Source organism: Daldinia vernicosa (genome assembly GCF_022497035.1).
Source record: "Daldinia vernicosa strain CBS 139.73 unplaced genomic scaffold F5Y00scaffold_30, whole genome shotgun sequence".
Lineage (NCBI taxonomy): Eukaryota > Fungi > Ascomycota > Sordariomycetes > Xylariales > Hypoxylaceae > Daldinia > Daldinia vernicosa.
Window position 1 is genome coordinate 76,095 of NW_025953946.1, and position 20,739 is coordinate 96,833.

Sequence of the window (20,739 nt, forward strand, 5' to 3'; positions counted from 1 at the left end):
GTAACTTGAACTTTAATATATTGTGTGCCAATAAGTTTATTATGCCTTTTGTTTCGTCTCTTTGACCTTTGAGTAACTATCGCTGCTATTTTAATACCATTCATCATCTACATACGAGGACCCACGAGTGATAAAGAGTTTATCTATTCAAACCGTCAAGTCTCTTTCATGTACAGTACATCGCTTTTAGAACCCCACCAAGTGACTTTGATACTTACACAGACTTGACCTCATCTTCAAGACCGTCGGCGACCAAGCAATCGAAACTTTATGCTTAACTGCTACCAAATTTCTTGGGTCACTAGCAACAGTTTCTGTTAATGTAAATTTACCCCAAATTTCCATACTAAGTCCACAACGCAAATATGAAGCGCTCACGCGAGCCTGAAGAAGACGAATTATCGTCACCGGAACCTGAAGCTAGCTCGGACAAGATTTCGAATAGCGCAAGTCCACGAGAAGTAGAAAGACTTCCACCGGCGAAAATCACAGAGCTTGACGAATCCGCCGTTGACGACGACGACGACAATAATACCTTCATAATGAAGTGTTCTCTACCCCCGCACCGAGACGTGCTGTCGTTCAAGACGTATACGGAATATGAAGCACACCATAACAGGACGCATATGAATCGATGTGTAGAATGCGGAAAGAATTTTCCGTCCGAGCACCTGTTGAATGTTCATATCGAAGAATGGCATGACGCCTTCGCCGCCGTGAAGAGAGAGAAAGGCGAGCACACGGTAAGGGTGCTCCCGGAGCCAACCTGGTTTAAGCTTATGGGACTAATTACATTTTGGGTAGTATTCTTGTTTTGTTGAGGGTTGTGATAGGAAGTGTAGAACCCCTCAGAAAAGACGAAGCCATCTCATCGACAAGCACATGTACCCGAAGAATTATTTCTTTGGAATTACTAAGGATGGTGTCGACGGAAGACAGTCACTACTAATCGAATATGGGCATCGCCGACGAAGGTCTTCTACGGCGACCAACGGTAATGGACCAAAAACGACAGGCCGACGGCAGAGTCTTCGGCAGACGGAAACAACGAAGCCGGAAGCACAGCAGCCAGGAACAGAACCATCGAAAGTGAGCTCTCCTCAGGCTGAAGCCCCAGATATGGAAATGGAGGATCTGGCTGGCGCTATGTCCGCACTCCAGTTTGTCCCCACGAGCATACGCTTTGGCCACAGGAAAGGAATAGCTGGATTCGCAAGACGATGATGTGACGAAAACAACGATAAATGAGGACACGAGAGCACGAAATTATGAGAATGAGCATGAGCACGAGCCCAGTGACCTCAATAGCTATGACCTCAATAGCTAGCATTACATACCATACGAATGATATTCTAGCCCATGATAAATTATGCTTTTTGAATTGAGTCTTTACTCCATTATCTTCCCTAGAAGCTCGTGATATCATGCAGTGAAACGGATCGCCCGTATTCCAATAGGTATAGTAATGCCGGAAACCAGTATGTAGAATGAACCCTAACGCCGTTATGCCGCGAAGCCCAACCAGTGCATAAACTCAAAGACCATAATTTAATCACTCGAGGCACAACCTCTACAGCCACAGCTAACGCATTGGACATCCTGCTCGTCCTTCAACTGGGCTTTGGGTACTCGGCAGACGCACGTCGACTGAAAGTTCGTCTCCTTGGTCTGGATGCAGCGAAGACAGCATAGCTATTAGAGATTCCAAAATTAGCAAGATGTCCCAATTTGCACTTTGAAAAGTTTCGGTATGCATACCTTTTCGTAACCCTGCTTCTTCCATTTAGCAATTAGCATAGCGTCAGCGTACCCGTTCTTGAGCAGCCAGTCGTATAGCTGCTTGCTGATAGCCTCCTTCTCGTAGTAGAGCTCGTAGACATATCGGCTCCGCTGGTGAGAGATCTGGAAAATGGGCCATTGCGCCTGGTGCTTAGGGATGTTGTTGGTAGGCAAGTTCTGCGCGTCCTTCATCTTGATGTTGAAGATCTCGAGGTCATCGCGGATGTCGTCGAACCCGGCTGGCGGCTTCTTGGATCGTGACGAGCCGAGGGATCTAACTGGTGGCATATTGTATGTAATAAATGTATCGGATTCGGTGAAGGAAGGAAGGAAGCTTAAGGCGTATTCGTGAACTACGTGGGTAGTTGTTCGATTGCCCGGCTTCTAACTCCTGGAAAAGTAGGTAAACAGTTCAGCAGGGTAGTGGGGCAAGGCTGAGAATTACAAGAACGAAGCCTTCTTGGAAGTGATGTTGAACTCGAATGGAATGGTACGCGATTATGCAAGATGACTAAGAGAAAAAGCTAAACCATGAGGTACTTAAGTACTTTTCAGTATAAGTGTGGCTAATGTGGCTAATGCAGCCCAACTTCCAAGGCTCAGTTCCCACCTTCGCTTGAGACAATTGGAAGCTAAGAAGTTGGAATGAACTTCAACGCTACGTCAAGGAGCATATCTCACCTATCATGCCGGTGACACCTACACAATTCGCGCGGACGACGCGGACGTGTTAGTATATACCTCCCGCTTCCATTTTCGCCTGCTGACATAGTCCGCAGCGGCCAATTGGAGCGACGCAAGACGACGAGTCCTGGCGGCTTATCGAGAATGGATACGAGCGGTACGGATCTCCCCGGAGCGGAATACTTCATACCTATATACAGCTGGAACGAAGCGCAGGGTGGTTCCTATATAGAAGGGAGGCTTATACAATTTATTTTCTAGGCTCCTGAAATCCAGACGATGTACTCGATCCCCTTCCCTGTCTCCGTCATCCGTACACGAATGCGACAGGAGTTTGAGCGCCATAGATTCGTCGACAAGCTACCGGTAGTCGATGTGCTCCTTGTGCAGAACAACGCAGAATATCAGGTCAGTAAATAAATGGCATGATACGCGGCCACGGGTACCAAGCGTACTGGATATAAAATTGGGGGTATGGCAAGTTCATCTTGGGAGCATCACTGATGGATTGTGCAACAGGAAACCATGAATTTCTGGAAGCAGACTACACATGTCATGTCTTATTTCCCTAGCGAACACTTCCGAGGAGCCGACAGACTACCGAAGAGCTTTATGCAGGGTTTCTTAGAGGCAAGTTTCTATTGCGAGATCCCTCGCACGGGAACCTTCCTGCTAACAGTGCCTTAGGGTCGCAACTAGATATGGGTATCGTCCCGCTGTATTGTACATAGCAAGACCCGAAGTCAAATCCTAGACCTGAGAAAGTTGTTCTTCTATCATACTCCGAACGCCGCAAATACCATATCCTCTAGGTTGTGCCAAGATACTCTTAACTAGTCTGTGCTGCCTGTCTTCTCCTCTCAGCTTCTTCTTGCCTCTTGCGAGCCTGCTCCGGGGTTGCTTCGAACTTCTCTCGCTCTGTCCAGAATTCGTCGGCAACGACATCACAGAGGTCTTCTATGTCCTGGAGACCCTTGGCCAAAGCGGCAGCGGCAGTTGTCGTGTCTGCAAGCAGTCAATACCGAATAGACGAGAATTAGTTTCTAGGATATCTCCTACCGTATGTTTGGATTCTGAGGTTCATCTTGTCCTCGGAAGGATGGGGAATAGCGTACGCGCAGAATTCGACGTCCGGGCTATGATCATATTTAGTTAGTCGCTTTACTCCCGACAGAACAGAACATCAAACGTACTTCTTCATGATTATATATCGCAGAGCATTACCAAGTGTGTGACCCTCCTTCAGGAATTCGAAAGAAGCTGCCGTTTCAGATGATCCAGGTAGCTACGTGCAACATTTCGTTAGTGATTTGCTCCCTTCAGGCCAGAATGTAGGCCATTTGAACGTACAATTCTAACTCGCTGGGGTTCCTCCTCTTCTTCTTCCTCAACGGGTTCCTCGTCGCCCTCCGATCCGTCCTCCTGCATGGCATCTCCGTTTTCCTCTTCCACAGGCTGTTGCGCCGAGGTGGGAGCATCGTCCATGGAGGTATCTACCTCCTCGGGCGCATCGTCGCGAGTCTTCGTTCTTCCAGGCATGGCGCGCGGTATTATATCAGGAGCAGTTGATATTTACGGGAGTGGTGAAAATGGTCGACGACTTATACCGACTAGACGCAACTTTACTGGCGAAAGTGTAGCGCTCAAGAATTTTGGTGGGGTCCGTTATTGGTCGAGCTCCGACGATAAAATTTAAGGTTAGCTATCACAGGGAAGACTTTGATTGGACGACTAAGATCATTGGGTCCGATGATTTTCCGACCGTCCAATTTACATGTAGGCTGGAGTAGGTAGCCACATACATATCACCGCAATTCAAGAGCAACTTTAACCTTTTCTTCAGCTTCTAGTATAATTCAAGGGTATAAACATACTTAATTCTACTAACTAGTTCTAACATTCTATCGAGTTACAAGCGCGTAAACGTTATTTCCACGCCATTCATTTTCAAGACCTCGTTGAAACAGGGTCAATTCCATCAAGGTTAAAATATTCTCGCTTTCCGAGAAAAATAAATTAGCATTTAATTGTTACTCTTTCTAGCTATTGGAATAGATGATCCAATTTGCATCTAGGTCTAAATTATTATTGTTGTTGTTGTAATAGTCTTGAATAATGGTACTTATGCATCAACATTTTTTGGCCATATTATCGTCAGTTGTTAGTTGTGTTCCTGGCAGGGACTCGTGCACGCCGAGATATCATCATATGTTTGGTCAGATATCACCTTTTCGATCCCCGGTGGGAAAGGACTATCCGGAGGTGCTTCCAGGGGCAATTCCGCTTTCACAACCACTTTGATATGGGTAGATCCGTAGAGACGACATCCGGCATATACGTGGTCATAGTGGATGCCGTGGCAGACGATGGTGAGTTGTTCCAGGTTTACCAAATGAAGATTGATAATATAAAACAGTTCCTGAAGCGCCAATTGGAAGCTTGGCGCATAATACGAGAAGTGCCACGTGAGCATCGAATTGCTGATAGCGATATGGCGGATACGAGCCATATCTTCCGGGTGAAGTTGAGACATGAAAATACTGAACCAGTCTTTCGGGCATCCTAATACCATGCTTGGTCCAAAATAGAGCACATCGCTTATGGGATCAACAAGGCCTCCAATACCAAAACGTAGACTATATTGCTTCAGTGCCTCTTGTCGCGATTCTCTACACACGTGCAGATTTGCAGGGACTCTACACACGTACGTATAGTGGCATTCTTGTTTACTTAGTTTCAGCTGGGGTTTAACGAGCTGCGTAGCTTTAATTTCTATACAACGTGGCAGTAAGTTATATTCCCATATCATTAGCCGGAGTTCGGTGGGGAGTTGAGGAAAAAAATGCTTGAATACCTATGTTAGCATGTATTCATACTTGGGTATCGTTAAGACTTACGAAGACTTGGAATCCATCTCTCGGTGTTGGCTTTACGCCATTAGTAGCCTTCGTGAATCGGCGTCTAATTAGGGATAGTACTTCATGCATTGCTGATTAATATGGGATTCCGAAGTAGCGGGAAACGTAGAAGCCGAGTTGAGTAAAGAGATAGAAATATAGAGGCTACTCATATGTACCTAAGGTACTAATAAGTGCCAGTAAGTGCGAAATCCATAACACTCAACTTCAATGCTTAACTATACAGTCAGCCCATAAAAGAGATAGAATGTACTAACAAAGCAAATACAATAGGCACTAAGTCAGAGGAACAAGATCCTGTGTCCTTTCAACATGTAACAATTGCTAACAATATGATTTTAATGAAGGGAAAATATTTTTAGAGTTGCGGAAGGCTTAGGTGACTATGGAAAGCTCACCGCTCGGACTCGGAAGACAACGCGTTGAAAATCGTCCAACCCACAACGCGTCTTCCTGCGATTGTGACGCGTTAAGCTCCCGTATTAAATATTTCAATTAAACTTAGAAAGCCCGGGCGGTTGGAACCTCATTCTAGCAACAGGTAGTTTGGTAGTTACATATAGCTACCTATATAATAGTTTATTATGAATTCCTAGAACATTTTAGTTATGTTAGGTAGTTATGTACATAGTGTACGTAGATCTTAGATTATACATGCCAAGAATGTTCAAAGTTTAGTGAGATCCACCAAACCCGACAGTTCGGTCACGGCAGTTTGAAGCCTTGTATCAAGCAGGGAAGGTAAACCCCTCCCTCCTTTTATAGTATAGTAAGTATTATACTATAGGCTTAAGATGTATAAGATCCGAAATACCTTGACTATCTACCTAATGTATAAAGAATAATTGGACTGAATATGTGCTCAACGTATCATAGGATAAATACTACCTAGGTACATATTAGAACCACACTACCGTACCAAGATCGGCTGGTTGCTGTTAACGGTTTTATAATTGTAAACCGTCTTTTTACAGTTACACTTTTATAAATATTCAAGATGATAAATGTTAAGAAATATTAACGTTTAACATGCTTTTAATAACAAATCAAATCTAAACGTTTAAAAGGGCTTAAAACATTCAAATATATTAATACTTAAATATTTTAAATGATTTAAATGATTTAAGCGTTCGAGAGGCTTTTAAACGTTTAAGCGTTTATCTCTTTCCCGCTACCCCTGTCGATCTACCTAAGTAGCAAGAAGCCTGGTAAGAGGCTCTTCGGAATCATCTATATAAAGGCCTCTCCCCCCTTCGAAAGCGATTCTTCTTTCTTTCCTTCTAAGTCTTCAAACCTCAGCCAGCTAGCTAGGCTAGGCCAAGCCATTATAGCCAAGACCCAAGACCCAGGAGTTATCGTAGCCTCGTAGCCTCATCACGTAGCCTCATCACGTAGCATCGTAGCATCGTAGAATTGTAAAATCTTCAATAACCTAAGTCATAATCCTACTGCTTCTAATTGCGTTTGTACGCTCGTTTGTACGTATACGTACCTTCCCGTTAGCTCCCGTGGCTCTCCCGTCTCCTTTTTATAAACGCGTAAACGTTTAAAGTTAATTTCAACGATTAAAAAATTAAATACTTCGTTAGATTTTAATCATTTAAAAATATAAATGCCCGAAGTGCTTTCAAATGGTTTAAATATTTCTAAACGCTTGCTAAAGTTATTCAACGTTCAAGAAGTTGGAATTTCATTAATAAAAAATTTTTTTAATGGTGAGAAGACGGTGAATTAACGGTTTATTGCAACCAGCGGATCTCGGTACTGTAGGAGGCCAGCATACGAAACCATGAAGTTGGAAATACTAGCAACTTCTCTCGTCAACTACCTACTCAGGCGGCCAGCTAGTTAACTTTGGCTGCTATTTATTTGGAGGACTAATCGAAGCGTCTAATTTGCTAAAGTAAAACTTACATACATCTATCAAAGCAAGGCCGCGCTCAGATTAACCACAATATGATTAATAAGTCGCGACGTGGTCTACGGGTTTACACAGCAGGGCTTATGCCTTAAGTACTCATTCAAGTTGTTATGTCACCTGTAATATCGTAGAACATGGTTGGTTGGTTGGTCTACGCCGCGTCGCGCTGAGGTAAACCGTGATATTGATTCACCCTTTAGAATAATCTTGGTAAGACCGGGAATAAGAGGCTAGCAATACCTACCTACCTATCTATAAATCGCTGCAAACCCGCCAGGGAAGCGGGACGGCGCAGTGGAACTCTATAGATCCTTCCGAGCACCCTTACCCCTTACCCCCGCATACCTAATTCCCTCCGAATGTTCTGCATCGGCCCAGCTACACGGACGGACGGCCGGTCCCACGACCCTCCCAAAGGAAGACGCCTGCTCTAAGCGCAGCACTTGAAGAAGATCAATATCTTCCAGCCAATTCCCAGAGAACACTTCGCAGGGGGGGTGAATTCCCGTGGTGGTAGCGAACGGTGACATACATTGGCGCCGGCCCTTGTGAATCGTGATTGGCTATAGTGGTGCCGGGCCTCCACTTCCCCGAGCGTGTAAGCGCCCGCAAAGGTCTAAATTTGGGTGCCTCTGGGCCAATCTACGATGGCCCGAATCCAAGTATGCCTCTTAGGCCCCCGGCCTCAGGTCAATCACACGCGTCTAGCGTGTGCATGGGCGCATCGCCTTCCACGATTAATCTCCCGGGCAGAGCTAGATATGTATGAAAGGTATCACCCGGGGTACTATCCTTAGCATTGCGCATGGCTACAAGCGCTCAAACGGTCCACGAGACTAGGTCTAGATGGGATGGCTTCATCGACTACAGTCGAATAGCTGAAGGCGTATATTCATTCATATTCGTCGCATTTCGCCTTCTCATCAGGTTTGTCAAGTTATCTCTTTTCGACATCTCATCAAAGTTGCTCGTCTTCGGGTTATCCATTTCCTTTTTTTGGTCACTTATTTTCTTTTCTATATCTTGCTTCGCTTCGTTTGATCATATTCATATTTAACTATCCTTATTCCATAGTCAACATTCTGTGAAGGTTGAAAACGGATAATCACCTATATATTTTCTCGCTCTCTCTCCATCTATCTATCCCCACCATGTCTTCTGATAACAAGGGCCGTATCCCCACGCCTTACTCGGACGTGGATCCTCAAGATCACCAGTACCAGAGTCACGTGAAGAAACTTCGTCTTGTTGATAGTGCTCGCATCGGTCTCACTGGACTGGCCCTCCTTTGCGGCCTGACTATCCTCGGAACTGCTGCCGATACCCTGGCTGTATATAATGCAACACACCTCTCGAGCGATTATCACTTACCACTGTGGCCTGACCAATTCGATCTCCGGCCCACGGTAGCGCTCGTCGTTGGCAGCACTATTGTGGTCATTGCCAATATCGTATCTTTGCTATGTAGCAAAGTCAGGGTGGTAAGTACAACTTCATTAATAGATCCCATTTATCGTAAGATTGGATTCGTGCTAAAAATCTTCAAGCTTCGCAACCAGACCTCGGTTCACACGCCTCTTACTTTTGCTGCGCCCTTTGTTGGCTTTACGGCTGTCATGATCGGCATGATTTTCTTCTATGCTGTTAATACATCAGCCACAAATGATACGTTACAGAGCTGGAGCTGTCAGTGGGGATTTGCGAGCATGGGCGCGAAGCCGCACTTTGGCACTCTATGCAACGAAAGCCGGGTAGCCCTGTATCTGTCTGTTATATTAGTTCCCGTCGAGTTGATTGTCTTTACCATAGCCGGCTACCAGTCGATCTTGGAAAAGAAAGCGCTCGGTTTCATCCCGTCTCACAAGACTGGCAGTCCTGTACCATCAGCGTGAGACTCAGCGTGAGACAGTACCAGGCAAGGAGTGGACCCAACTGGTTCTCGACCTGCACACACCCGCGGCCGCGGGCTAATGTCCTGCAATATGGCGATGATCCATGCATGGTTGTCGGAGTCCGGTCATAACGATAGGTAAGGTGCGCAAGGAAGATAGTTTACGAACGACCGGTGTATAATAGCTATAATAGGCCGTCACCGAGAAGTGGCGATGCAATAAACATTATCTGAATCGACGCTGCGGGTTGACATTCTAGGTCGTCTTGATTTGTATATAGGAGGATAGGTAGACTGATTGGTGTAATATCTCGGTTCTCGGTAGCCCACAATAACAATTTATTCGGATTTGACCGCTACCACTTGAGTTAGGTGACTAAAAGAGTCTCGGATATGCAAGCGATAGATTAATACGATCATCATGTGGGCGGAAAGCTGCGGCTCTAGTCCCTGCAACGTGTTTGTTTGCGATAAGACTCCAACTGTAGACGACCCAACCCTCACTTATATAGATAGGCATCGTCATCCTAATATAATTGCGAGAATCAGTGAAACTCAGTGATACTGAACGAGGGGTGGTCCGTGGGATTCGAAGTCATGGACCACCCTGATTTCTAAGCTTCCACCAAGGAATTCTCTCGGCCACTGGATGCAATGTCGCTTTCCTAATTGCTATCATCGATGGATAAGCGGATGCAAGCGACCAGAACGGGTTGTAGCGTTGCAGCGTTGCACGGAAATGTTGTGCTCCCATTGGCGTCGATTGTAGCCTTCCATGTCCTACCTAGATCCAGCCTGTCGTGTGCACCGTGTTACAGTGGTCTGATAAGGGTTCAAAAGAATAAGGTGATGGTAGTAGGTTAGATGGAATTTCGAAGGTTGAGATGGTGGGGGTAGATAGGAATATGAAGAGCCGGGTCATTTATGAATAAAAAGAGAAGATATCCGGGCATGGGAAGTATAAGTATTTAACCTTATGTATTAATGATGTATGATGTATTACATAGTGTCAATACATTAACCATATTTGAATGTAAGTAAGCAATGTTGGGGCATAGTAGTAAAAGGGAGGTGCCACTAATTCAACCACTCCAGTCGGTACCTGCCTCATGCATCCTGACGACAACCTGCCTCTGCTTGCCTCTGCTTGCTTTTGCCTGCCTGCCTTTGCCTGCCTTTAGGTAACCTTCCTTTAAGTAACCTTCCAGACTTTCCAACATTAAGTCTTTGCAAACGACCTCCATCGGGTTTAGGTATTCTCTGACACCTCACTTCACTTCTCCTTTCACCACCATTACTCCATCGGCGTTCCAAGGTTCCTATGTGCCACTAGACTTTTGATTCGGCCGAACTAACTCAAACTAATCAAACAATCTCAACCTTTTATAATATCTACCACACCAACTCACGATAAAAATAGGAGTTAAGTTAGCTGAAGGTCACCCACTCGGTTTTTATCATACTATATTGTAGTACTGCTCCACGCTTACGGTCTACTTACGAGGGTAGATAAGGCCTAGATCGGTATTCCCTCCCCCAAGGGCCCAAACAGGGAGAACCAGTCCCCACGTCCTGTACAGCTCAGTGCCCAATACGAACATCACATGCGCTAGATCAATGCAAGACAATCTGCCCTACAAGCTGACAGGACGCTATCTCAACTAGGAGACCCAAATTCACCTATAAGGCGTCGCACTTGGCAATACGCGAGACAAGATCTGACTTGACTTGACAAGACTTATGCGCGCTATTGAACACTCCAACGCTTGTACAACAATGGTTCGACCAGATTCTTTACCAGCTAGGCTGCCTCGTATAAACCCGCCCTTGACAAGTAACAATTATCCTTCAGCTGTTCCCGACATCTCTTCCACGCAGCGAAAAGGCCATTCTTCACGCTCTTCGAAAACAAATATCGTCGAAGGTAACAAAATGATGCGCAATATTGATCGACCCCCACCAGGCGACCCAACCGGCAGTCGCAAGTCCCAAGTACATCCAGAGCTTAGCAAGAAACGAAGCGCCTACTTTGAGACTGAATTCGCAGCAGCGAACCGGGGTCCGGACCCGGTTAAGGCTCGAATACAGAATGAAGCTATTGTGATGGCAGATCTAAGGACAAATGTCATAGTGAGTTTATGCGTCTACTCCATCAACGTGACCTACTAATACGGGCCCCTAGATCAAGGACGAATTTTCTTTTATAACTGATCTCTCATACAACCTGTCCAACAGGTATCAGCGACCAATATCTTCAATCGTCATCAACTTGAACCATGGCTGCTGCATGATGTTTGGGGGTTCCTTTGACCCAGCATACACCTTAACTATTCACGCGCTTCCGAGTCTCGTTCAGCCTACCACGAATAAGAGAAATGCGGCGCTTATTCAGCGACATATTCAAGAGACCCTAGGTGTCGTGGCGTCGAGGGGTTATATACGCTTCGTCGCTACCCCCGAAGAGAATGTTGCCATCGGGGGCAAGACAATTGCTGCTGAAATAAACGAATCCGGTAATGCCATGGCCGATGACAAGCCCACCGAGACTAAAAGAAGTGCCAAGTCAAATCGGAGGCTTGGTGTAAAGGTATACTTTTCCTTCCTCTTCCTTGGCTGCGGAGCTCAAAGTCGGCTTATAGGACCGATAACTAATACATTAATAGTCTTTTGGGGGTTTCAGATCCGCTTCTATGGCTGATCTTGCGAGGGTTCCTACGCCACCCCCGAGTACCTCAGATGAGACTGCACCCATCACAACCATTCCCGAAGTGCCTCCTACGCCGCCCGAGGACGATAAGTTAGGCGACTTAATTGAGCACAAGCCGGTCAAGACCGCATCACGTCGCAGAAGCCTGAGATTTGGTCTGTTTAGTGGGAAGACAGCAGTGTGATAGAGTAACAGTCACAACCGCTTATTACTGTTGTGACACTGAACCTTTTGGTTGAGATGGCCTCATTATGTTGCAACACCTGGTTGAATACTTTAGTTGCGTCGCAACTTTCATAATGCGACGATATTAAATACGGGCTGGCGTACATTGCATTGCATCGCTTGGGGGAAAGCGTTGCACTGGAGTTTGGGAGGGAGAAATAAGCATTCTATCCCGTGGGACATGATATTATTGCTATGTTGTATGTGCGCGTGACGAATTGCGATCGGTGTATGATTTATTGAGAAGCGAGTCCTGATAAGCTAATACCTAGGTAGGGTCGGTAGTTGATAGTCTAATGAGTATATCCCGCGGCAAAACATAGCTACTTACCGAATCAATTAGATTTTGTTAAGCTTCTTGACGAGGCGACCAGAGGCTGCCGTGTATTAGGATATATTTCTGAGGCATGGATGTTAGAAAGTGAATGAGAGTGAGCGTCACTGCGTAAAACTGAAAGAGAGCAAGAGTGGTAGTTATGTACCTAACATATAAAATGAAATTGAGCTTACTAAGGTTGGATGGATTGTGGTTTCTTGCTTGCCAGCTGAAATCGCATGGCTTCGGTCAGCTGATAACTGTCAGAACAAGATTGTCGCCAGCTGATAGTAACTTCGTGCTCGTCCTCCCTCAAACTCCACCTTGTGCTCTAACTCTCACATTTATGATTTGACACTATTATTTGAAACGAGACTAGGTATACCTGAGCTTATACCTGAGCTCTAGATCTTGAACGCGAGGGGAACTTCTTCCATCTACATCAATGATTTATGGCTTTCCGGACTTTATCACTTAATGATAATTCGACGCGAAACTGCATTCATTCATTTAATAAGTTCAGTCCATTTCGTATTTCGGAATTGCAGCTGTTCCCTCGGAAGCCATCGACGTCGGCGGAACAGAAGTAGCTGAATAAGAATAACCTGACATCGACATCTTCCCGGTCTACCGAAACATCTTGCCGACGCTGTGCACAGCCGTGTTGCCTGATGATTCTCGTCGCTATTTATTGCAGCCACTAAAGAGCCAGTGCTACATAAAAGTCATCATTAGCGGTGCAACTGTTAAAGGGTGAGTCAGCCCGTGCCAGCCTGTTGGTTTATCTTGATTTAATAACTAAGCGAGTCTATTCGTCGCTATATAGAAGCTGACTCAGAATCTATCATTCCATAGGCTAGAAAAAAAAAAACTCAAGGCGGACAACCCGCTTGCCGTCAGTACGCACGGGTCGTCTCTTTCTACATCTCGTCCATGTCGCCGGGGAAGAGGGGAGGTTAGGGTTACCGTGCGTTCATTGCCCGGCGTAACAGCTAGATCCCGGTATCTTATCTAGTTTCGTCTTCATTATGGAGGTGAGACATTGTCTTTTCTTTTCTTTTCTTTTCTTCAAACCTTTTTCCTAGTTATTTCCTTGCTTACGAATTAAAACACCATCCGAGCTGGTATTGCCTAGTGGCACAGGAACACCGCCGCGTATCATCGTCGACACTTTTTTTTTTCTCTCTTTAGTTCGGGCAGGGTCATCGATCCATCGACGGGTGCTCGTAACCAGTCAGCTCCTCTACCATTATATTCTCTTTTTTTCTTTTCCCTTTTTTCTCTTTCTTACCATACCACCTCTGACACGCAGTCATGATGTGCAGTGGTCATTACCGCTTCCAGATATATCACCATTATTGTTATTTTTGTTGTCGTTAGGCAGACGTCAGGTATAGAACCGGATTTACGGACGGGGAGATTATTATGACCTGATTACCACATATCCGAGCTCTCTGAGCGGAATCCCCGAGTCGTTTAATTTGTACCACGGTGAGATCAGCAATGAAATCATCTCGCTCTTCATAGATTATCAGGAGCGATATGCCCTGTTTCGATCGAGCTGAACGTTCCGAGTCCGTGACCTTTTTCCCGTTATGAAATTTGACGTATCCCCTGGTTGAAGCTGCCTACATGCAGCCACCCAGCTGTTGCTGTTTTTTTCTCATCACCACGACCTTGCATTCCCGTCTCCTTGGATTCGGAGACTTCGTTTGCAGATTGGCTCGCAGGTCTCCTTTAAACGTATCAACAAACGACGAACAATGAACATCTGCCTGTTCACATTTTGAGATTCGCTTGAGATAGTTGCCTTCTTCGTGTCATTCAGCAGAGATGTACCTGGGAAAAATATTATGCTCGTACGAGGAGCACATCCACTTCAGCCAGCTTGGTCCTTGACGTATCCAAGCCGTTATCGTTCGCTCTAAAGCTTCACTTCATACCTCTTCGTTCTTGTTTAACTCTCTTTATTATCATTATGTCTTCTCGGCTTCGTGGTTTGGACGCGTTCGACCCCGACGTTGCCGGGGAACAACCACATGGGACACCGTCTAGTCTTGCGCAACAGGCTCTAACGCGTGTATATGAACAGGACCAAAGGCTACGGAAAAATGGATCGAGGGTGTCCGATCAACCCCCAGATCTGTCATCGAAAGGGAAACCTAGGTTGCTCCTGATGGGGCAGAGAAGGTAAACTATCGTATATCAAATACCGGAGGACTAGGCTAACCCCCTTTTTAGGAGTGGTAAATCGTCGATATCGAGCGTGGTTTTTCACAAATTACCCCCGAGTGAGACTCTATTTCTAGAGTCAACTGCGCGCATCCAAAAAGACACCATGCCGTAAGAAGCTGATTGCTTGATATATGTGATTTCTCCTTCTAATATGACACTATAGGTCTTTTATGGATTTCCAAGTATGGGATTTCCCAGGTCAAATCGACATCTTTGATAACCCAACCTTCGACATCGATGCCATGTTTGGCGAGATAGGTGCCTTGATTTGGGTCATAGACGCTCAGGATGATTATCTAGAGGCAGTAGCCCGCTTGAATGTGACTATACTAAACCTCCAACGGACGTATCCGAACATCAAAATCGAGGTGTTCATTCACAAAGTTGATGGATTATCAGACGACTACAAGTTAGATATCCAAAGAGATATCACTATTCGGATCCAAGACGAACTCTGCGACCACGGGTTTGAAAACGCGCCGGTCACTTTTCACTTGACTAGCATATACAACCATAGCATTTTCGAGGCGTTCAGCAAAGTGATTCAGAAGCTTATTCCTCGACTTGGTATACTCGAAGCGATGCTTACTAACCTCTGCCGTACTTGTCGTTTCGAAAAAGCCTATCTATTTGATGTTTTGTCTAAGATATACATTGCGACCGACAGCGAACCCGCAGATATGGCAAGCTACGAAATCTGCTCTGACTATATTGACGTTATAATAGACGTCACAGAAGTATACGGAAGCTGGCCCCGCACTCAGAAGTACCGCGAAGCTCTGGAAGGCCCGCCTTGGAACCAGAAGATAGAGGATCAGGTGGCCTCGGGATGTGCCGAGAGCTGCATGGTATTGAGCGACGGAAACAAACCGATCATACTACGTGAGGTCGACAAGTACCTCGCACTAGTTGCGATCATGAAGGAAGACAGCTACGACAAGATGCCACTTGTCAACATGAATGTCGAGGTTGTTGTGCAGGGTGTGAAGGAGTTCTTCGAAATTACGAAGCCAAAATAAACAAAAGCCCAGCCATCAGTTTGACTTTATAGCTTGAGATGAAGCAAATTGTTGCAGGAGCAACGCCAAGGGATATTCATGTTCTATGGGGTGGACAATCATTCAACAAAGAATGAGACACCGTTATAGATTCGAGATGAGCTATTCTGCGGTCCATGTCAATCTGACATGAGTAAAAACCAGGCTCCACGAGTGCGTATCATAGGATGATCAGATTTGTGATCTCAATCACAACTTGAATATAAAAGGTAGTCTACAAATAGCATACCAATTTGATATGCTTACTAAATGTGAGACTTGTGAAATCCGCCATCCTCTCTACAAAACAGCTTATGAGGTAGCTATTCGTGTAACTATTCGTGTAACTATTATATGGTAAGTCGCTTTGTAAATTGTGTTATGCTAACACCACCAATCATAAGGGCCATCTGGAACGCGTGGGCATAATCGGAACAGTGCTTCACAAAACAAGGCAGGATATGGTCTTCTCTTCTTCCCGTCTACCGTCCAGCCTCTCCGCCGCTTATTCCCCTGTCCATCGTCATTTAAGATGAACACAACACAGCCTCAAACCCCAACAACGTAAAACCTCATTTGGTAAAAGGGAAAGCTCAGATCTAATTGACTACCTAAACTAAAGTGTAGATCGCTCTACGGACGTTTTAAAGGCGGGAGAGCAAGACGGGGATTAAATCTAATAAGCAGAATTAGTTTTAGTATCCGCTTGCGCATAGAATTCCAACGGCGTTCGTTCAAATAGCACAGACAATATAGTCTCAGCATGCGCTGTCCGTCCGTTCTACTACTGGGCTACGCAGCGGCCGTAGCTGCCGCGGACCCAAGCGGCGCTACCACCCTCGGCCAGCTCGCGCTACACAAGGTCCTACAGGATAGCCGAGAGGTCTTCGGCGTAGAAAGCGATAATAATTCGTCCCGGCCGTACGCAAACTGGATGTCCAGCGTCCCCGACGCCACGCCCCTCGCGCATCTAAACATCCCAGGCACCCACGACGCCGCGACCTGGAACTACAGCCAGGCGACGCAGGACGCGCTCGCGTACGCCACGCGCTGCGACGGCGGAGCCGGGCCGGCTCCGGCTCAGGTCTACCGGACTCAGCGGTACGGGGCGGCTGCGGCTCTGGATGCCGGGGTGCGGTTTTTCGATCTGAGGTTCGCGTTTGATCCGCTCGATCGGGATCTCGTGTTCTGGCACGGGGCGGCGCTGCTCTCGGCGCGGGCGACGGTGGACGATGTGCTCTTTGCGTTTTACGCGTGGCTGGAGGCGCATCCGGGCGAGGCTGTGCTGTTGAGTTTTCAGTACGAGGGGGGGACGAAGGAGGGGGCGGGGTTTGACGGTGCGGTGAGGGATAGGTTGAGGGGGGTGTTGGGGTCGGATGCGGCGAGGAGGTATATCCGGCAGGATAGCGGAAGGCTAGGGACGGTGGGGGAGAGCCGCGGGAAGATTGTGCTGGTGAGACGGTTTGATATGGGGGGTGATGGTGCGGAGGACGAGGTGTTGCCGGGACTGCATTTGGGTCCGGGACAGTGGTTGGATAATGACCGTAGGGGGTTTGAGTTGGTGTATAATAGGACGAGTAACGAGACGGCGTACGTGGAGGATTACTACGAGCCTTCGGACTTGGGGGCTAATTCGACGGTGGCGGAGAATATCCAGGCGAAGATGGACGCGGTGAAGACGCATCTGGAGAAAGCTGCTGCTGCTGCTGGGGATGCTGCGGATAGCTTGTTCATCACGTTTGCGTCGGGCGAGAACGATGCTAATGTCCCGCACGTGTTCCCGCAGACGATGGCGCTGGGGAACGGGACGGAGGTGACGCCGGATGGAGGCGTGAATCACCAGTTGGTCAAGCTGCTGGGGGAGATGCGCGGGAGTAGGCTGGGTGTTGTGGTTTTGGATTTCTTTGACGAGCCGGCTGAGTTGGTTGGGCTTGTGTTGGGTTTTTAGATGGATATACATAATGAGCTGGGAACCTGGCGGTGTCTTTAGTTGGACGTTGCTTGATCGAATCTACATTGAGGGCTAGCTATATACAGTAGGGAGTTTAAGAAGCTGTCATGGCATGTTCTACTACAGACTTCTAATTACGTAGAATAAGTAGCGTATGAAATAATGTTTATAGGCCATGTCAAGTCGGACAGCAAATCGTGGCACGTCTTTTGGCTCTTTTCCTGTTCTTGTGAAGGTTATATTAGGTGAATGTTCTATGTGTAGCTAAAGGTCGGGTTCCGATATTGTCCTTCATAGTTTCCGCAGGCTATTTTCTGTACCTTAGAACGTTTCTGTGGATGTTTATATATGTAATTGAAGCATCATGGGATGCGCGAAGTAATTAACACGGTAACTATGGATCTTTCCCCGACGATAAACTGCCTGGCAAAGTAAATAGAGTTTATGAGACTCCATCTTAGCATATTCTGAATATGAAGGATACTCTTAATGATCATAAACATTGCTCCTATCTATTTAGAACTCTTACTACGACCAATAACCGATAACTCTTCCTGTAATATGAAGTGTACCATACGCAAAATATGGTGTGCGTTGAGCGATAAAAGATTTCCAGATGGCCTATCTACCACACGTAGAGTAAATCCAATCTCTTGCCAGGCTGCCGTGAGCTTTTCTGGAGCAAAGTTCTATTGAGGCATTAACAACTGGACGGCCCGGATGGCGCTAAGTCCACTTACATGATAATCATTTCCGCCAGCATCCTCAGCGATATAGGAGCGAGATTAACACCCGGTGGAACAAAGCCGAATGTACTCTGTCTCGAATAAATTACCACGATAAGCCAGGCATGTTGCTAGCTAATCTGTGCCTGACATGACAAGACAGCCCCTGAATTCCCAACGTAACTAGTCAAGCAGCTAGGACCTAGTGAGTAAATGATCCGCCTATTACCGAAAGCGAGGCATAATTATTGTAACAGGAACTGAGTGTAGTATACCGGCGTGGGTAGCTAATCGCTCCTGGCGAAAAGGATACATCCGCGCTCACGGTTGGACGCTAGAAAGTCGAAATTAGTTCCAACAGGGCCGACGTAGATCAGGTACACAAAACAATTCAGAACGAATAGTATCGAAGCCCGAGGACATCATGTAGTATAGAAGCGCGACGATTTGTTGGGAAGTTCTCGATCCCGGCCTAGTCCTGCAGTTTTCGTCCTGGGTCGTGCTGCTCGATCCCTTGCAGTCCACCGGAGCTGACAGGGCTATGAGATGACAGCGTCTGAAGCCTCTATACGCAAAACTACCCGGCTACTGAGAATCGATGCAATTTCTCCCCTAGTATCCACCAGCCCACTCGAGCAGACGTCAACTGTCACCCCGGACTTCGTATTGCTAAGCATATAGTCAGAAACTGCATCGTCATAATCGAGAAATGACGTTGCAAGATCTAGCTCCTGCGCCACCGGCTCGGTCCGTTTAAAGATTGACTTATCTAGGGAGGGTATCAAGCTTTTATATTAAACGTCTCGATGCGTCGCGGTATTTGGAATTCAGCCAGCGAACTTGCTATAGGCCCGGGAGTTATCAGCGGCCCGGTTTCACCGGCTCCGGTCCGCTGGGGCCGGGTAAATTCAGCCCCCTCTGCAAAGCGCCGCTAAACCCGCGGCGTATATGCGAGGTCCTCCCGGCCGTAGACGTAATGATGCCCGTCGTTGCTGAACCTTAGGCGAGACGTCAGGTGTCAAGCATCTGCACTGCTGCTCCCGTATGTATGTATGTCCTGCTTCGAGAATATGTCTATAAATTGGGGCGCCAAGACAAAGCTGTAGGCAGTCGATATTACATACAAGTGACTAGAATAAGATCAAGTTGTGATCTACATTCTCATCCTGTTAGCAGCAGAATTTTCATTTTGCTACTCGAGAAATCCTTTAAACGGCACAAAGTGCTATGTTGGAAGTAGGAAGATGAGCTATGAAGCTATCCTGTAATGTGTTCGAATGGTAGTAGATTTGATGCTCATGAAATCAGCAGGTGAGTTGGATATTCGATTCTAGGGGGCGGATTCCTCGGAGAACGAGTTGAGTGAGAGAAAGTTCCAACCTAGGGGATCGCTCTCATCCTAATGAACATAGCTCGCTATGCTACTTCAGGGGGAAGAAAAGTGGTAAGCGGCAGGGTAGTATTGGATGTGCATTCACTCGTCAGCGTAGTTAAACGACGATAGTCTTAAGATTATCTTCCCCATGCCTATGTGATTACGCGCATTGCTCGAAGCTACCCCGTAATAAGATAACTATACGATGCTATCTTTAACCCTGAATGACCAATATTACCGCAATAATTCCGCCATCAGTTCAATGCTAGAGGAACCGGGGTTATAGCCGAGGATGCTATCAACTATTCATATGATAGAAAGTCATTAGATCTAATATTGTACTAACCTAGAGGTAACTCGTGGGGCCGGCATTAAGGCGTCTGAGGTATACCAGCTGACTGGCCTCAAAGCTGACAGCCTAATCCAGGAAGAGATATTTACCTATGTATGTATTCTAAATCGTGCAGCAATGGTCTAGAAATGGCACGAGATTACATACTCGAATGACTCGTTAGTCTAAGGTTCCTAGAGTTCGTGGCCCAAGTCGATGGATAAGAGCTAACCCTTAACGACAACGCCCTCATAAGACATCAGCCATGGTCAAGACGCTTACAATACATAAATAGTACATAGTAACTACCTACCTACATAGTAGAACAAACAAGTCCCTGCGCAGGTGCGGCCCCAGTCCGCACCTCTAGTTAGCTCCTTGAGGGTAGTTGTTCATATTTCAGGCTTCAGGTTGAGTCATCGTCAGTGACGGTAACACTTTCAAAGATATGCAAGGGGCCATTAGCAAGTGCTTTGTGGGGAATTTAGGAATCAAGATACTAAGTTAGTCCTGGCGTAAATGTAGAAGTTATTTTGGCTTGGCGTCGGGATGGAGGGATGTAATTCGGGGTTATCGGTAATGTTGGTTTTGGGTGAGGCTGCGCCGTGGGAATACGCTTAAAAACCGGACCGGACCCTTCATTT

The 20,739-nt window shown here is 46.5% G+C and overlaps 9 protein-coding genes across 9 annotated transcripts; 6 read left to right on the forward strand and 3 right to left on the reverse strand.

The window, feature by feature from the left end:
• Nucleotides 1-272: 272 nt before the first annotated feature.
• Nucleotides 273-1,315, forward strand: F5Y00DRAFT_106569 (uncharacterized protein). The gene is made up of 2 exons (XM_048003855.1): nucleotides 273-743; nucleotides 805-1,315. Exons 1-2 carry the CDS (start codon nucleotides 366-368, stop codon nucleotides 1,222-1,224), a joined length of 798 nt encoding a protein of 265 aa, XP_047863801.1. The 5' UTR covers nucleotides 273-365; the 3' UTR covers nucleotides 1,225-1,315.
• F5Y00DRAFT_106515 (cell cycle control protein cwf14) lies at nucleotides 1,185-2,276 on the reverse strand. Its single transcript, XM_048003854.1, has 2 exons — nucleotides 1,759-2,276; nucleotides 1,185-1,692 (listed from the first exon to the last, which is right to left on the reverse strand). The coding sequence occupies exons 1-2, from the start codon at nucleotides 2,065-2,067 to the stop codon at nucleotides 1,549-1,551; spliced, it is 453 nt and encodes a 150-aa protein (XP_047863802.1). The 5' UTR covers nucleotides 2,068-2,276; the 3' UTR covers nucleotides 1,185-1,548.
• A 189-nt stretch (nucleotides 2,277-2,465) lies between these two features.
• On the forward strand, nucleotides 2,466-3,217 carry F5Y00DRAFT_253671 (NADH dehydrogenase, alpha subcomplex, subunit 6; the record flags this gene model as incomplete). Its single annotated transcript, XM_048010081.1, has 5 exons — nucleotides 2,466-2,508; nucleotides 2,559-2,620; nucleotides 2,725-2,871; nucleotides 2,983-3,097; nucleotides 3,195-3,217. The coding sequence occupies 5 exons, from the start codon at nucleotides 2,466-2,468 to the stop codon at nucleotides 3,215-3,217; spliced, it is 390 nt and encodes a 129-aa protein (XP_047863803.1).
• Nucleotides 3,218-3,221: 4 nt separating this feature from the next.
• On the reverse strand, nucleotides 3,222-4,313 carry F5Y00DRAFT_106512 (RBP11-like subunits of RNA polymerase). Its single transcript, XM_048003853.1, has 4 exons — nucleotides 3,814-4,313; nucleotides 3,657-3,748; nucleotides 3,523-3,599; nucleotides 3,222-3,468 (listed from the first exon to the last, which is right to left on the reverse strand). Exons 1-4 carry the CDS (start codon nucleotides 4,000-4,002, stop codon nucleotides 3,293-3,295), a joined length of 534 nt encoding a protein of 177 aa, XP_047863804.1. The 5' UTR covers nucleotides 4,003-4,313; the 3' UTR covers nucleotides 3,222-3,292.
• F5Y00DRAFT_106511 (uncharacterized protein) lies at nucleotides 4,314-5,609 on the reverse strand. Its single transcript, XM_048003852.1, has 2 exons — nucleotides 5,361-5,609; nucleotides 4,314-5,308 (listed from the first exon to the last, which is right to left on the reverse strand). Exons 1-2 carry the CDS (start codon nucleotides 5,448-5,450, stop codon nucleotides 4,625-4,627), a joined length of 774 nt encoding a protein of 257 aa, XP_047863805.1. The 5' UTR covers nucleotides 5,451-5,609; the 3' UTR covers nucleotides 4,314-4,624.
• A 2,659-nt stretch (nucleotides 5,610-8,268) lies between these two features.
• On the forward strand, nucleotides 8,269-9,534 carry F5Y00DRAFT_106596 (uncharacterized protein). Its single transcript, XM_048003856.1, has 2 exons — nucleotides 8,269-8,783; nucleotides 8,850-9,534. Exons 1-2 carry the CDS (start codon nucleotides 8,454-8,456, stop codon nucleotides 9,192-9,194), a joined length of 675 nt encoding a protein of 224 aa, XP_047863806.1. The 5' UTR covers nucleotides 8,269-8,453; the 3' UTR covers nucleotides 9,195-9,534.
• A 666-nt stretch (nucleotides 9,535-10,200) lies between these two features.
• F5Y00DRAFT_239923 (Tautomerase/MIF) lies at nucleotides 10,201-12,792 on the forward strand. The gene is made up of 3 exons (XM_048008153.1): nucleotides 10,201-11,323; nucleotides 11,376-11,780; nucleotides 11,857-12,792. Exons 1-3 carry the CDS (start codon nucleotides 10,934-10,936, stop codon nucleotides 12,082-12,084), a joined length of 1,023 nt encoding a protein of 340 aa, XP_047863807.1. The 5' UTR covers nucleotides 10,201-10,933; the 3' UTR covers nucleotides 12,085-12,792.
• A 1,627-nt stretch (nucleotides 12,793-14,419) lies between these two features.
• F5Y00DRAFT_253674 (GTP-binding protein GTR2) lies at nucleotides 14,420-15,695 on the forward strand (the record flags this gene model as incomplete). The annotated part of the gene is made up of 3 exons (XM_048010082.1): nucleotides 14,420-14,631; nucleotides 14,683-14,784; nucleotides 14,840-15,695. 3 exons carry the CDS (start codon nucleotides 14,420-14,422, stop codon nucleotides 15,693-15,695), a joined length of 1,170 nt encoding a protein of 389 aa, XP_047863808.1.
• A 781-nt stretch (nucleotides 15,696-16,476) lies between these two features.
• On the forward strand, nucleotides 16,477-17,836 carry F5Y00DRAFT_270823 (PLC-like phosphodiesterase; the record flags this gene model as incomplete). The annotated part of the gene is made up of 1 exon (XM_048012675.1): nucleotides 16,477-17,836. One exon carries the CDS (start codon nucleotides 16,477-16,479, stop codon nucleotides 17,659-17,661), a length of 1,185 nt encoding a protein of 394 aa, XP_047863809.1. The 3' UTR covers nucleotides 17,662-17,836.
• Between the last annotated feature and the right edge of the window lie 2,903 nt (nucleotides 17,837-20,739).